Source organism: Corvus cornix, chromosome 3 (genome assembly GCF_000738735.6).
Source record: "Corvus cornix cornix isolate S_Up_H32 chromosome 3, ASM73873v5, whole genome shotgun sequence".
NCBI classification, from domain to species: Eukaryota; Metazoa; Chordata; class Aves; order Passeriformes; family Corvidae; genus Corvus; species Corvus cornix.
The window spans coordinates 4,124,668-4,139,072 of record NC_047056.1 but is presented as its reverse complement, the minus strand read 5'-3'; the positions used below and the strand labels follow the sequence as shown (position 1 = coordinate 4,139,072).

At 41.3% G+C, this 14,405-nt stretch overlaps 1 protein-coding gene across 10 annotated transcripts in view; it reads right to left on the bottom strand.

The window, feature by feature from the left end:
- LOC120411708 overlaps positions 1 to 12,880 on the bottom strand; it is a 55,167-nt gene extending 42,287 nt beyond the window's left edge. For all 10 annotated transcript variants that reach the window (XR_005604213.1, XR_005604216.1, XR_005604214.1 and 7 more), the window contains exons 1-3: positions 12,713 to 12,880; positions 8,092 to 8,174; positions 6,362 to 6,430 (exon numbers count right to left, since the gene is read on the bottom strand). Coding sequence is in view for 2 of the 10 variants with exons in the window: in XM_039569300.1 (XP_039425234.1) it covers positions 6,362 to 6,383 (22 nt within the window). In the remaining 8 variants the exon portion in view is untranslated. The remainder of the gene's footprint in view (positions 1 to 6,361; positions 6,431 to 8,091; positions 8,175 to 12,712) is intronic.
- Positions 12,881 to 14,405: the final 1,525 nt, after the last annotated feature.

Genomic DNA, 14,405 nt, shown 5'->3' with positions numbered 1-14,405 from the left:
TACTACAAGAAAATTCGTGGTGATGCTGCTAAGTGCAGCCAGAACTGAGAACTAGGTTTTCAAATGGAAGAATAATTTGGCTGTATGGCCCACGAAAGAGAAGGACATCAAGAAAAGGAGATTCCTCTCTTTGCATTTTACCTATCTGGTTGCTAAACAAAATTTATCTTTCCACACGAGGTAACTGGATGGCCTGTTAGAGAACAGGATTCCCACACAGAAGGAAGCTTCCTAAGTGCAGAATTTGTGCCTGAACTTTTTTTGCCCTGCAAGTTTCTCAGAAAAGATGCTTTCCTGAACATACTGAGATGTCACAATGAAGGGACAAATGTAATCTTTACCTCAGTCTTCATGGAAAAGAGCACGATTAGGTATTTAACTAAATGGGGACATGGATCCAGCTCAGAATATTGCTTTTCTCTCTTTTACTGATACAGGAATACAGCTCCTGAAAAGCAGTCAATGTCCATTCAAGTGGTCAGGAAAAAGGCTAGAAGGTAGGTCTCAGCCCTTTTTCTATATGATCACATGGTGGTCATCCATGGACCTTATCACCATGGTATTTTATGGAGCAGTTCATGAGGAAGACCTAAGGCTAAGAATTTCATGGATAGTGCAGATCATGGATAGCAAGAGGTTTGGAGCTGGATTCCCGTCTAGAGGTTCTCTTGCTCCCATTACCACAAAGCTGGGCAGCCATTGTGTGACCCTGGAAAGGATGGGTTTTTCCTTGCTGTAAACTGACTTTTCTGCTTAAATTTCAATAATGCCTCAAGTCTGAACTCTCATTCTTACAGGTGTTCCCCTGACAAGAATACTATGACATTCTTTTTCTTGCCATAAAAAAATGCGTAGCTTAAATTAATGAAGCACAGTATGTTTATTCTCATTTTGAGGAGATGAGGAACTACTGTGTGAACAGCACATTAGAAGCACTAAAAGCATCAAAGCAATATTTGAAATGCTGCAGTTATTCCATAAGGTTGTCATTACTGAGTCAAATAATTCTTTCTTAGACTCAGTGCTAATCACAGCAAAGGGATGTGCAAAACAGTAGCAAGCAGCTGCTAAATAGTCAGTAGTTTGCAAGACACTTGTGAGGTATATTGCCAAAGCTTATCTATATAGTTTCATTTTCATGCCTGCTATCAGCTTGTTCTGACCAGCACTGGAAATCACATCTCTGGTGATACTCTAAACTCACATTCTGAATTGTCTCTGTGCAGTGTCAGAGTTCAGTCATCAGTGAGTGATGCACTTCCCAGTACTTACAACCATACAGGTTGCCCTGTATTTTAAAGTCACCCTGAACTGTCAACATGCCTTGTCTGATACACTTTGAATTGCTCCAACTCTTATCTTTTCTGATAAGAGTTTCTAGAGACATGCTGGTATTTCAAACACTATAAAATATGCCTATATTTTTGGGTGTCTCTAAGCAGAATGACCAAATCACTTTCAGGTCCATGACAGCCAGATTACTGCTGGTTTAGGTCTCACAGGGTTCCCAAGACCAGCAAGTTCCTGATCACTTCCCTGTCTTCTCACTGCCTTTGTAAACTGCAGAGATCCATGGCTGGGAGAAATGACTGGGAATGCGGGCTAAGCTTGTGTATTTGCTAAAGAGCTGCCTGGATCATTACAAGGTGTGCAAAGAAGAAAACCCATATTTGTCAGCACTTAATTTAGCATACTTTGCAGGAAGGTCTTTGATATTGACTGCAGCAAAGGCTGCATTCCATGAATGAAAAATGTCTCTGAAGAAAGCAAATGATGGAATAAGGATAGGTAAGTGTAACACTTCCTTACAACAAAGTCATCTAAATAAAAAGCTAACTCGCAGCCTATGCTACCAGGCCTTTCTGCAGAGGAAACCAGCTTCCAGGACTTGAGCTAAGGGTGAGGGAGGCATAAACACAGCAGGAGACGTCTGGCATCTGTGCATCCCACACAGCAGTTACAGCTCTAAGCCATGTGCCAAGGATGTGGATGACACCTCCCAACTAAAGGAAGACAAGCAGGGAAGCAGAGGGATTTGTAGCTGAAGAACCAGAACAAAGCCCAGAGCTTCTGCCAGACTTCTTCATGATTTGCTGATTAAAAGTCACTTGGGATGTCTGACTCTTAGAGCTCCTCATCCCCACAAAATGAGAGTAACAACACTGTTCTTCATTAATTTAAGCTACACATTTTTTTATGGCAAGAAAAAGAATGTCATAGTATTCTTGTCAGGGGAACACCTGTAAGAATGAGAGTTCAGACTTGAGGCAATACTGAAATATAAGCAGAACAGTCAGTTTGCAGTAAGGAAAACCCATCCTTTCCAAATAACCAGACCCAAAACATGCTGCATGATCCACAGCTCCAGCTACAATTGTAACATGCATTTCATGAGGTTTTCTTTCTGTGCTTCCTTTTCTTTTGGAATTTCACACCAGTTAATGAAGCCTCTTTGTAACTGCAGCACATTCATTCACAAGGCATTGGGGAATTCTTACTTCACACTAGTTAAACAATTCACTGATTTGTTTACAGAAAAACTGTGCCAAATAGCTGGACTGTTGTCATGAACCTTCACCCAGACCTTTTTTATAGCAGTTACTAGATCATAATGTAAAATTAGATTAAACATCACTGAATGAGTTCCTACCAAAAGCAAAAAGATAAAGTCCATACTACATCCAGCAAATGAAATTTGGACAAACAGCTCTTTCTTGTGGATGAAAGACGGTTTTACACTGGGATTTACCACTGATTTCCACTCCATATCCCTGTGAAACACAAACAGCTACAAGCAAATATTATTGCCCAGCTGTGTACATGTGCTCTGATACAATACACAGGGAAAGACTAAAGACAAGTCAATTCGTACCAAATCCCATTCTATTTTTGTCCATCACTCTTCTCATACTGAGTCATGCTTGCTATCATTTTCATGCAGAATTATAATGCCAGAGATCACAATAGTTTTCAGTGAAGGAGCACTGATAAAACACAAATATTTGCAGTCTCTGGCACTATGAAAAGCAGATTTAGATTAGGAGGATTAAAGCAAGTTTCCTCTATTAAAGATACGTGATAGATCACCCTAAACTCTCTCCTCCCCTCAAACGAGGGGAGCACTTCGAAGAAGAGCACTCAGCCTTTTCCACACGGACTCTCCCGAGCAGGTATCACATTTCCCAAGGAGCGGGGCAGTTCCTGCAGGAGCAGCAATTCGCGGCCCTGCTCAGGGCTGTAACTTTCCACTGCCCAGCCGGCTCCTCGCTGTGCCCCAGGCTGGCCTGACCTTTCCCAGCGCACGCAGCCCCTCGCTTTGGGCCGTGCTTGTGCACATTCCAACAGCCAGGGTACAACCAGGAGCGAAGCCGGTGAGACAGTAAGTGAAAGAATTCCAACAGGAGAGGAAATCAGGGAGTGAGGTGGTTTGCTACACAGTTACTGCTGCAAATAAATGAGACCCTGATCCAGTTTCTTGGGAAGCTTGTGTTGAATTTACTACAAAGCAAGGAGAATCAGGCTCTGTGGCTGTTACTTTGTCATGAGCAGAGCACACTGGGAACAGGCATCTTTTCCGTCAAATCTCTGACCTAACATGTGGACCTGAAACTGATTTTGCAAATTGGGGCCCTAAATACAAAGGCCCTGCTGATAGGAGTAGCAATGTCTTACCTCCACACAGCTTTTTTTTAATAACTTCTCATGGTTTTTTAAAGACAACTTGAAGAGGAAGGATACACATGCTTCTCCCTTTCCTGTTCTTCCTACCACCAAACCATCTCTTTTGACATGTGAGAAATCCAGCTCCTACTCCCTGTCCTTCCAGACCCCCAGAGACAGCAGCCAGCCCCTGCCTGGCACTGTTTGTACCACGCAGAGGGCTTTGCTCTCAAGTCCAGATCAAGAGAATCAGATGTCTTCCTTGAACAAACATTCACTCCTTTGTGATCCTTCACCTTTCCTTCTCTCACCTTCCAACATAACAAACTGTCCTCAGAAGCACAAAGGGCTGGACCCTGTGCTGAGCTCCTGTAAGGTTATAAACTGTAGGAGCAGAGAGAAGTTTGCTGGGCTTTCAATGCCAGCTGTTTGTTCCCTGTTGTCTGGGAACATGGAAAGGAGCGGCAGTGCCATAGCAGGCATGTGAAAGACCTGGCTGTGTAAGCAGGAACAGAAGCCATATGAGGTCAAAGGAGGAGCTTGGATCACTCCTGCGCTGGTGCTAAAAAAGCAGGGCTGTACAGTCAGAACAGAAGGCAGCAAAAAATAAAGTGCAAGCTTCACAGTGCAGGGATGGAGGAGTTTGCTCCTAATGTGCAGAGTATCACAGAGAAGACATCAAGACAGAGAGGAGGGTTTGATGCAAGGCTTGGGGAGGCTGTCCCGAGCTTGTTAGGCCCTAGGGACTCAGCCTTTGCTTAGTTTTAATGACAGTAGAAAAGTAACAGATTAAACTTTAGTGCCTTACCATGACCAGTGTGTTGCCTTCACTGTGCTCTCAGACACAAAACATAACCCTGAGAGATTAATTCCATTTGATTTTAGTTACAGCCATGAATGTTTTACTCAGGGGGAACTGAACAGCACGAAATGTCCTGCAATCCAAGGCTCTACCATCTTTTCTCTCCAACAGAGCTCTTTTAGGATGAACAACACCTGCCAAAGCCCAGAGTTTTGTCTGTGATGGAACCCTTGCATCCAGAACAACTTTCCTAGTTATTAGTGATCCACAATAATTAATGGACTCTGTATCACCAAATCCAATGGTTCCCATAATGCCCAGAACTACTGATTCTGTTCTAACGGCATATTTTCTTCACTGGTAGTAATTTCTACGACTAACTTTTACAACAGTATTATCCAATCATCTGTCCTCCCAAAGGAGATTTTCCTTATCTTTTAATCTCATGACTAGATGATAGAAGGTATTAAGTGTCATTCCAATTGGCTCTTCATATCCTCCTTCATATCTCAGCTTGTCTCCATCATGATGCCCTCTGAAGACAAAATCTGTGTGCTGACTAATCCAGGTCAGCAATTGGTGGCTGTTACTTCTTTTCTTGTTCTCAGCAGGATGAAAGCCTGCTGTGTGCCACGAATCCTGCTGCAGGTGTTTTCATGGCAATGGTAGACCTTGGGGCCCTGCTGCTGGAATCAAAAAGAACCTGCTAGTTCCTGTCACAAAAATATTTACTACCACATGGCCTCAAAATTCAACTCACCTGTGTTGGGAACAAATGCAAGACAACTGTGCTTTGCATGGACAAGCCCATATAAAGTAGGGGATTTGCATAAAAACCTTACAGATATATGTACACGTGGCATATGGAAGGGTGTGGGACTGTTGCCAGTTCTATCCATGACAGCAAGATTGAAATGGAGAGGAACAGAAAATATATTTGGAATTTAGGAGAACCAAAATTATTAGTGAAAAGCACTCCCCACCAGAAATTAATTCACTGCTAATTAGGTAAATAATGGTTCCTATTAAGTTAAGGGTGTCTTCTTGCAATCAGTAGGTATTTGTAAATCCACAGCATTGGATTGAGCTGCACACCCTGTGAAACTCAAGCCAACACCACCTTTGCATAAATTTGTTAAAAACTACTGCTTTTTAAACAACTGGGATACAGCAGTATCTCCTAAAAAATTGGTATAAACCTGCAAATATTAGATCATCCACAGGCATTTTCTCCTGATTCCAAGAGGTTGCAGACCAAGTGTGTTTAGTATATTTAAGAAGGTAAAAGTTTGCTTCAAACCTAAGCAGCCATTTCCACTTTGCCCAGAGTAAAAGTGTGTTCTTTTCCTCCAGCAATACAAAGTAGGTTAGATTTAAATTCCAGTCTACAATGCTTCCCACTGGAGTGAATCTAACCCAAATTCACAGCCTTTTACAGATCACAAAGAGCGTAAGAGTAGTAACAACAGTCATTAAAAAGGGCATAAGAAGGAATATAGAAATCAGGAGCTTCTTCTGGATTAAACAATGAAAATGTGAGATGTGCCAGAATCCTGTGGGAAACATTTTCAGCCTTGCTCCTGACAGGAGCTGGGGACATGGAGCTGCAGCAGTTTTGCCCCTCTTGGGCTGTCAGACACAACTTGATATCTTTCTAACAATAATATAAAAAAAACCTTGCAGCAAATTTCAGCAGACTTTGAAGGGAAAAGAACCAAAGAAAAATTAAGAGCTATACACAGGAACAAGAATGCTGGAACCCAGCTGACTTCAAACAAATTACATGGACAATTATATGCTTCACTTGCATGAGTCACTGCTCTGATCATAGTTGCTGTACTGTTGCAATAATTAACTATTTTTCCCCCCCATGAAAATTCATGTTAACTGTGCACTTACTGCAGTTTGCTTTTGCAGGCATAACAGTGGGTCACAAAAAAAGCAAAGATGATTTTCTGGGGCATTTACCTGCAAGAGAAGAAAAAATTGAAATATTAAAAAGCTGAGTATTTTAATATTTTCTGTATCATTGTATTTAATCCAACTTTTCACACTTGGATAAAACCATGCTTTTCTGAAAGCAATACCATTTCTGCTTAAATTGATATTTACACTTTGAAGTACAATCTAAAATCAAACTAATTTACTGTATTGATTTTTGTACGTGTACCAGGAAATATGTTTTAATACATGCATATGCTTTTAGATAATTCCAAATTAAAGAATTTTAATATCCTGCCCATCCAACTTTTCAAAGTATATACAATTAGATCACTAACTGTATGTATCAAAAGCAGCACAAAAATACACTACTAGCTGCTTATACAGTATTTTTAACCAACAAATAAAAGCCCTTTGCAAATGAGGTAAATACCTCTCTTATGGACAGGGTAAACTGTGTTTTACTTGAAGCAGACCCAGAGAGTCCTCATTTCTAGGCCAGGTGTCTCTCCTGTGGACTACACTTCATCTGGGAATGAGTTCTTGAGTGTGTAAGCAAGTAAAGATTCTGGACCCTTGAAAATAATACTGAAGCACACAACCTTCTAAAAGTGTAAAAGGATTTTTCCCCCACAAATAATCTCCTGGATTTTCTCCCTCTGCACAGAACAACCTTAACCAGAGGGACACTGGAGCATTTGTGGATCCGCTGTTTATGCCCTTGAGAGATAAATAAAAACCAGCAATGAAAGAACAAATAATATTTACAATCAGAATGTACACCAAATGTATTAAACACACCAGTGATAACACTGATGATACTGAAACAACCACGAATTGAGTGTGACATCTGAGCCTTATAAAAACCCCAGAAAATACAATAGCCTATTATGAGGCTGTAGGATACAAAGAGGTTTCAGCTAAAAGGCCTTATGCAACCCTGAACTGAGTTAGGCTGGAGTCTCCCCTCCCAGCAGCTTTATAACTCCAGGCTTAACAAGAGAACAAATGTCAGAGAAAAATCCATCAGGGAGAATGTGTTTGGGGAGGTTAAACTCAAGTAAAGTGATCATGACATAAATTGTAATTAGGAATTATTATAGAAAGGGATGGCTCCCTGTAACAGGTCTAGACAAACCAAGCTCACGTTCACAGCACAGTCTACACCATCAGCTTGGATTGTTCCATTCTGTTAAAATATGACTGACCTTCCCGTAAAAAAAAAAGTTTTCAGAGTCTGGAAGAATAGGGATAAAGTTGCAGGACACGGTTGGGAAGGCAGGGATGGGAAAAGGGTTAATGTATGAGTTTGCACTTTCAATTTAACATTAGTTAGCGCTTAGAGACATAAAATATTAAGCAGTATTCTAGTTATTTACAGCGAGTTTCCTTCTTTTCCCACACCGCACACTTGAGTCAGTCACAACTCCGGCTCCGAGCCGACCCGCAGCTCCCACCGGCACCAGTAGATGGCACAAACCATTTATTTCACTGTATCCATCACCAGATTTATTGCAGTGTCTCGGAAGCAGAGACTCACCCTTCAAAATAGTGCTGTGATACATCCCTCTAACGTAAGGGCAGTCACTCCTTATAATCTTTAAATTAATAGTTTGTTCTAAAAAAACTTAAAATATATGTAGCACTGAACAAGAATTATACTATATACATACAGATACATTACATACCTTCACAGGTAAAAGGGAATATAGATAACGAGGAGAAACACCAGACATCAATTAATTACAGCAATCGCTAAAATATTGTGTGCCTTAGAAAATAAAAAAAATAATAAATTAGAAGGGTAGAAGTAATACAAATCAGGTTAAATTCACCCAAAAAAGCAACCATTTCTTTTAAAACTAGATAAAGATGTAAAAGAAACAGCACATAATCAAACCTGCCAAAAACTTTAAGAAAATCTGACAAGGAAAAAAAGGGGCCTAAATATTTGTCTGAAGTAAAAAAATGGATAGTTTATAATCAATCACACACTATCATCTATGAAATCCACATGGTTTCTAAAGAACAAGAAAAATAGACACTAAAATAGTTTTTATTATTTAAAAAGATATATACACACTCCTGGAACAGTTGCTTTGCTGTTCCACACGTTGGAAAACCCCAGTTCCTGGAAAGAGAACAAAAAGGGAATTACACTGAAATACAGGGCTGGGGAAGCAGCTGATGTTCTGTAAAGCACAACACTTGCTCTTGTGCAGTTTTGACAGAATTCCTGGAATGCTGCAGAAAGAAGAATCCGGCTGCCTGACTCCATTTTTAAAGTTGCAAATATAACCTATAGTTACCTAATTATAGGATTTAATGATACTTAATTTTGTGTTTTCAGAGAAATATTATGACATCATGTCATTTTACAGGGCAAACCACTTAGCTTAATAGCTGCTATTCACTGCAGAAGGACACATTAGAAGCTATGCAATCATATGGTAAATTATGCTCATATCTCTTTGTCAAATTATAGGTTAATAACATGAGAAAAACTGTAAATAACGTGAAGATTCACAGTTTAATTATTTTAATAGAAAGTAATTTATCAAATAATTATGAAACACAAAGAAGCAGCCAGGTCTAATGGGCTGGAATATACAAGCAACAATGTTTTTCTGCATTAAGCCAGGAACTCCTGGACCAAAACGCTCATAGTAAGAACATCTTAATTTTTCCTCCAGTCCAGGACAACTCCAGGCAGGCAAAGCACCAGGCAGTGCTTGTCTCTCCCTCTCCCACCCCTCATGAGATCCAGTGATTGTGCAGATCAGATCAACAGGTTGATCTGAAAGGCAAATTTGGTTTTGGCAGGTTTGTTCCCTGCTGACCCAACCCAGGCTGTGCCACATGCTCAGATGTGATGCAAGGGGAGAACAGGGAATATGCAGCCAGCAATGGAAGAACTGTTCCACACCAAACCCTGCTCATACCAGATTAGGCGTGAGGCCCAGCTGATTAAATGTGGGACAATTTAGTCTGGGACATTTGCCTAGACAATATTTGGATGGTAACAATTTTACAGATGAACCCAGAAATAAAAGATATGCCCACCACTGTAAAGAAACCAAGTTAGCACAGCTAATGACTTAATGAAATTTAGTGTCATGTTCCCAAATCAATGTTGTGACAACATTTTCTGAGGTAAAAACCCCAGTTTTATTGCTGGTATGGACAGCTGGGCTGTTTGCCTTAATTCCTGAGCAGTTCAGATACGCACAAGGGTATCTAGGGAAAGGTGCCCCTGCCCAGAGCAGAGGGTTGGAACTAGATGGGCTTTAAAGCCCCTTCCAACCCAAACCAGTCTGTGATTCTGTCTGGGCGTGACAAGTGGAAAAATGTCGCTTGTGATTGTTGACCACCTTTGCTGCTAGAGAAGTGAGACCCTAGGGAACTTGGGGGTGTCAAATACCAGTTATATCCTTTGTATACAAAGCTTTTTACCTCCTTGTCCCCTTCTCACTACATATCATCTTAAAACTCACCATGGAGGAGGTACAGACTCACGGAATGGAATTGCTCCCACTCTGAAGGGCTGGTTTGCTGAGGAAGGCAATGACAGCAGCCTTCACAGTTATGATCATCCCACAAAGGGCTGAGGAGGGAGTCAGTGATAAGGTGAACAGGAAGCCAAGGCAAATATCTGTCTGTCTCCAGGACATGTGAATTCCCTCCTGACAGGAGCTCTATGCTGCCTCTCCACCTGACTCACAATTTCTCTGCAACGCTTTTCTGCTGAAATGAGCTGCACTGAGTACACCTGCTAGAAGGGCTGTTTATAGTAACCCGCCTCCATTTGATTTAAACATATTAGAGAATGATAATAGAAAAAGCTTAGTTGGCAGTTCTGGGGTGGGGGGGAAGAAGTAGTAAGAGGGATTAGTCATGTCTGTAACCAACATGGAACAGTACTGATAGTCCTCCACGGTGGAAGCAGGCAACAGTCCCTGTACTTGCCCTGGAGATAAGAGAAATGTGTTTCCAGACTCAGCAAACTGTCACTGCTCCTCTCCAAGGCAGCACAAGGGTCACACAGGGCTGAGGTTTTGCTCCTAACCAGGCATCCTGTCAGTGGTGATTTCCAGATGGGGATAGAAAGTAGAGCACAAACTAAACCAGACAAACTGGGTATCTTTAGGAGTCAAGGGAAGTGGTTGCAGCGGACACTACTCTTGGCTGCACCAAGAGTATCTTTGTATCTCATGAAGATGTCCATATAAAAACAGAAATGGATTGGAGCATGGATAACCTGAAAGCACTTAGAGTATGGGAATGCCTTAGCTAGGTTTGCACTGTGATTATAAGCCCAGATTCACAGGACAGACTTGGAATTTCACAGACCAGGATCCTAACACTGCTGACAGAGGAGTGAACTGTAAAACATCGACATCCCTAACCCCTTACTTCAAAATGCAAGTTGGAATTTTGCATCAGTAGTTATCTAAGGGCAGATTTGCAGTTGGTGAATCTCCATAAGCCAGAATTTTTTAGGGTTTTTCTAACCCCACAAGAAAGCAACTGGGAAAAGGTTTGAACAACACTCAAATCCCATTGTCTAAAGAAGAAGGAACATGCTGGATCAGAAACAGGCCAACAAGACAACCTCAGCAGGAGATAGGAGGAGGATTAACAAGTGAAATTGCTATTTGACAATGAGCATTGCTGAGATGGAAAGCACAAAGGGCTGGCTGACAAAAATAATTACTAGATTCACACGTGTTTTAGCCACAAGATGATGGAGCTGATGATTTATCTCAGCTCAGCAGTAAAATACCCTTGTTATTGGGCATTTCCTTACAAACTTGGCTGAACAGCCCCCTCCAGGACACAGAAATGCCATACATGAAGATTTGGTGGGCAGTTTTCTTCCAGTACGAATAATGGAACAACTATCCTCCCAAAACTTCACTAAAATTCTCTGTATCAACAGAGGAAATATGAGCTACATTACAAAGGGAGGTTAGCAAAAAAATAAAAGATATTCTAGGTCTCTGAGAAGACTTCAGAGGTTCCTTCTCCCAACACTGGGAGACAGAAATAGGCATATTGAATTTGCAGATTGGTCAAGTTCCAAAAATTTTCCAAGGTCCTCAAAATTTTATTTTCTGAAGGCACAAAAGACACAGCCTTTATTGCTGCTGAAATTAGCTTCCCTGGGTCACAGACTACTATTCAAAGAGAGATTACAAACTAAAGGGCTTTTCTCCAGCCAAGGAAGGGAAATAAATGCCATAGTTACAGTATTTGAGCAACTCTTGCCACTGAGAATTTATTGTCTCAGAACAATGAAAATAAATGCAAAATAATTCAATTGATAAATGCTGGCTACAACCTCCAGAAGAGCAACCACCCCAAAAGTAGACTAAAACTTACTTATTTGGAGTCTTGCCAGCTTCTCCCTGAAACACACTGATTTTGGATGCCTTCCAAGGCTACCATCTCACCTGTTGTGGCAATGGTCTTGTAGCAAACATGCTTGACTTCACAGTTTCAGGTCAAAAATATTTCTTCTGCAAGCATGAGCAAGCCAGAGTCCACAGACTTCTCAACTCTCACTTTGTGGGGATGCTGTGAGACTTCTTTCCTCTATTTTCTGACTTGGTAAATTTTTGGGGGGGGATGTCATCAGTCTTTGGCTCTGTGTGTGCACTGTGCCTTCAACTACCAGGGCCTAAAACTTGTGGTACCTTCAATCACGGTAAAAACTTATAAATACAAATTATAGCTCAGAGGTAGAAACACTCTTCTTTTCCTCTTGTGGGTAGCAATTGCAAAGCTACAATTAACCTCAATTAATAGGAAGGGTAAGCTTTCTACAAAGAATATGCTGTTCAGGTGTCTTTAGTGAGAGCACTTGGCACTGCTTCATCTGTCTGTAACAGGGAGCTCTGCTGGGGTGAAAATTAAAGTGGCTGATGTTTAGTCCAAGTGCAAAGTAGGTTTTTCCCCCCCTATACAAAAAGCAATCCTGCTAATAAAAGCTACCTTGAGAAGTTCAGAGTCTGTTTGGATCCTGAGTGCATCAATGGGCCCTCACTGCCCTGAAGAGCCACTGACACATTTCACCTCAGGCTGAATTCCCTGGTTCTTCCCTGAGGTCTGTGCTCAGTCCTGCCCCTGCTGTGCCTGACTTGAGTGGACTCCCTGGATTCCTGACCTCCAGTTTGCCTCCTCACCACACATTCGTGTCATTTCTGACACAGTCATCACATTTCTGCTGATCACTGGGCTGCACCCAGAACCTGTGAGTGCCACCAACCCTGCTCAGCTACAGGAAAAGTAATTTTCTGCGACCCTTACCTTAGGCAGCAGTGTAACAATTAAGCTCTTGTCCCTTGCTCTCACTGTTCTTTCCTCCTACTAGAGCAAGAAATATTCCAAGTGCCAACTTCCACTCCACCTACAAGATTGGTGGAACTGAAAGAAAAAGATCAATGTCACTAAAAAATTATAATTTTTTAAGATAAAAAATTGGGGAAAATTACTAAATCTGTACAGAACTGTCCCCTTCACAGTTTCTACTGTATTAAGATTTCCATTTTCAACCCATCATGTCTCTCTCACATCCCTTGAGATACACTTTATATTCTATATCCAAAAACGATTTCCTATTGGCTTTCTCAGTGTTGCAGTTGTAGTAACTACACAAAAAATAGCACTCCATGCACACTGTTTGTATTGGTTCTGTATCTATCCCATAGACCAGCAATATGTACCTTTAGTTTAATCTTCATGCCATCAGGCCAGGCTGCTAATTATTTACATATACTAATGAAGTTTTAAGCTGCCCAAAGGAGAATACTCTGGACAATACATTGTAGAAAAAATAAATTACATCCCTTGAAGTCAAAGGTTTTGATTTAATAATTTTAGATTTTTAATTTAAAACTTCCCTGTGCGTCTGAAATGACTTTATGTGTATTTGAATGTAACTTGGCTTTTTAGCTGTATATTTTTGAGGGGAGTTCATACTGGCTTGTATTTCGTACAATTGGCTCAGTGTGAAGGAGGGAGAGCAAACATCACATCACTACCTCACCAGGTGGCCTTTGGCTTGGGAATGTCCTCACCTAACCTAAAAAGGAAGGTACAGCAAAAGATCTGAGTAAGAGAAAGACTGAGAAGATAAAAAGCTTCAAAAGCAAGAGAATACATTTGTCTTATTTTCCCCTCATTTTTATTGTATTCCCAAATTCCAGGAACATACATGTCCTGCACCCCCCTTCCCAATTAATCCTAGCTCCATACTCATCCCTGCTGGAAAAAATGTTTTCTACAGCCACAGTGCTCCATATCCAGGTAAAAACTAATCACTTTTGTCAGGTGAGATTTCAGTGCTGGCTTAAAGCCTATGTGAAACTATGGCCTCATTAATCAGCAAATTTTATCTAATTACCAGAAGCCACAAGGGATGATCCCGCTGCTGTAACATTTCACAGCTCCCCCTCCCAAACTTGATGGGTTGTGTTGTCCCCTTCTATCAGGCTTCTGACCCAAATACCAGCACTTATGAACAAATTCCCATCCCCCTTGAGACCCGGTTTGTATCTGCAATGGGCCCCAGCTCATAAATTACTGCTGTTATGCAGGGTGAGTTCGCAATAGAAACTTCTCCTGATTTGGCAGCCCTGGCCTTACGTGCACCTCCCTCCACCTGGGGGCAGGAGGCAGAGGGAAGTGTAGGACCAGGACGGGAAGATGCAAACAAATCCAGGCCCCTCTTGCAATGTTGTTCTCTGATTCCCACTATAGGCAACACAGCGTCAGCTGAGGAGATGTCTTTGTTTCCCACTAGGAAAATCTGTTCCATTCAGGATTTCAGAAAATAGAACCATTTCATTCCAGCTAAACTTGATAGCTTGGTTTGTGTTCCTGTGACAAGCCATTAATCTATCTCACATACACAAGGATCCATATAGGAGAGGAAAAACCTTGCTTCTGGATTACTTGGGAGACAACACAGGGCTTTTACAGGCCCTTATCACCCACCCAG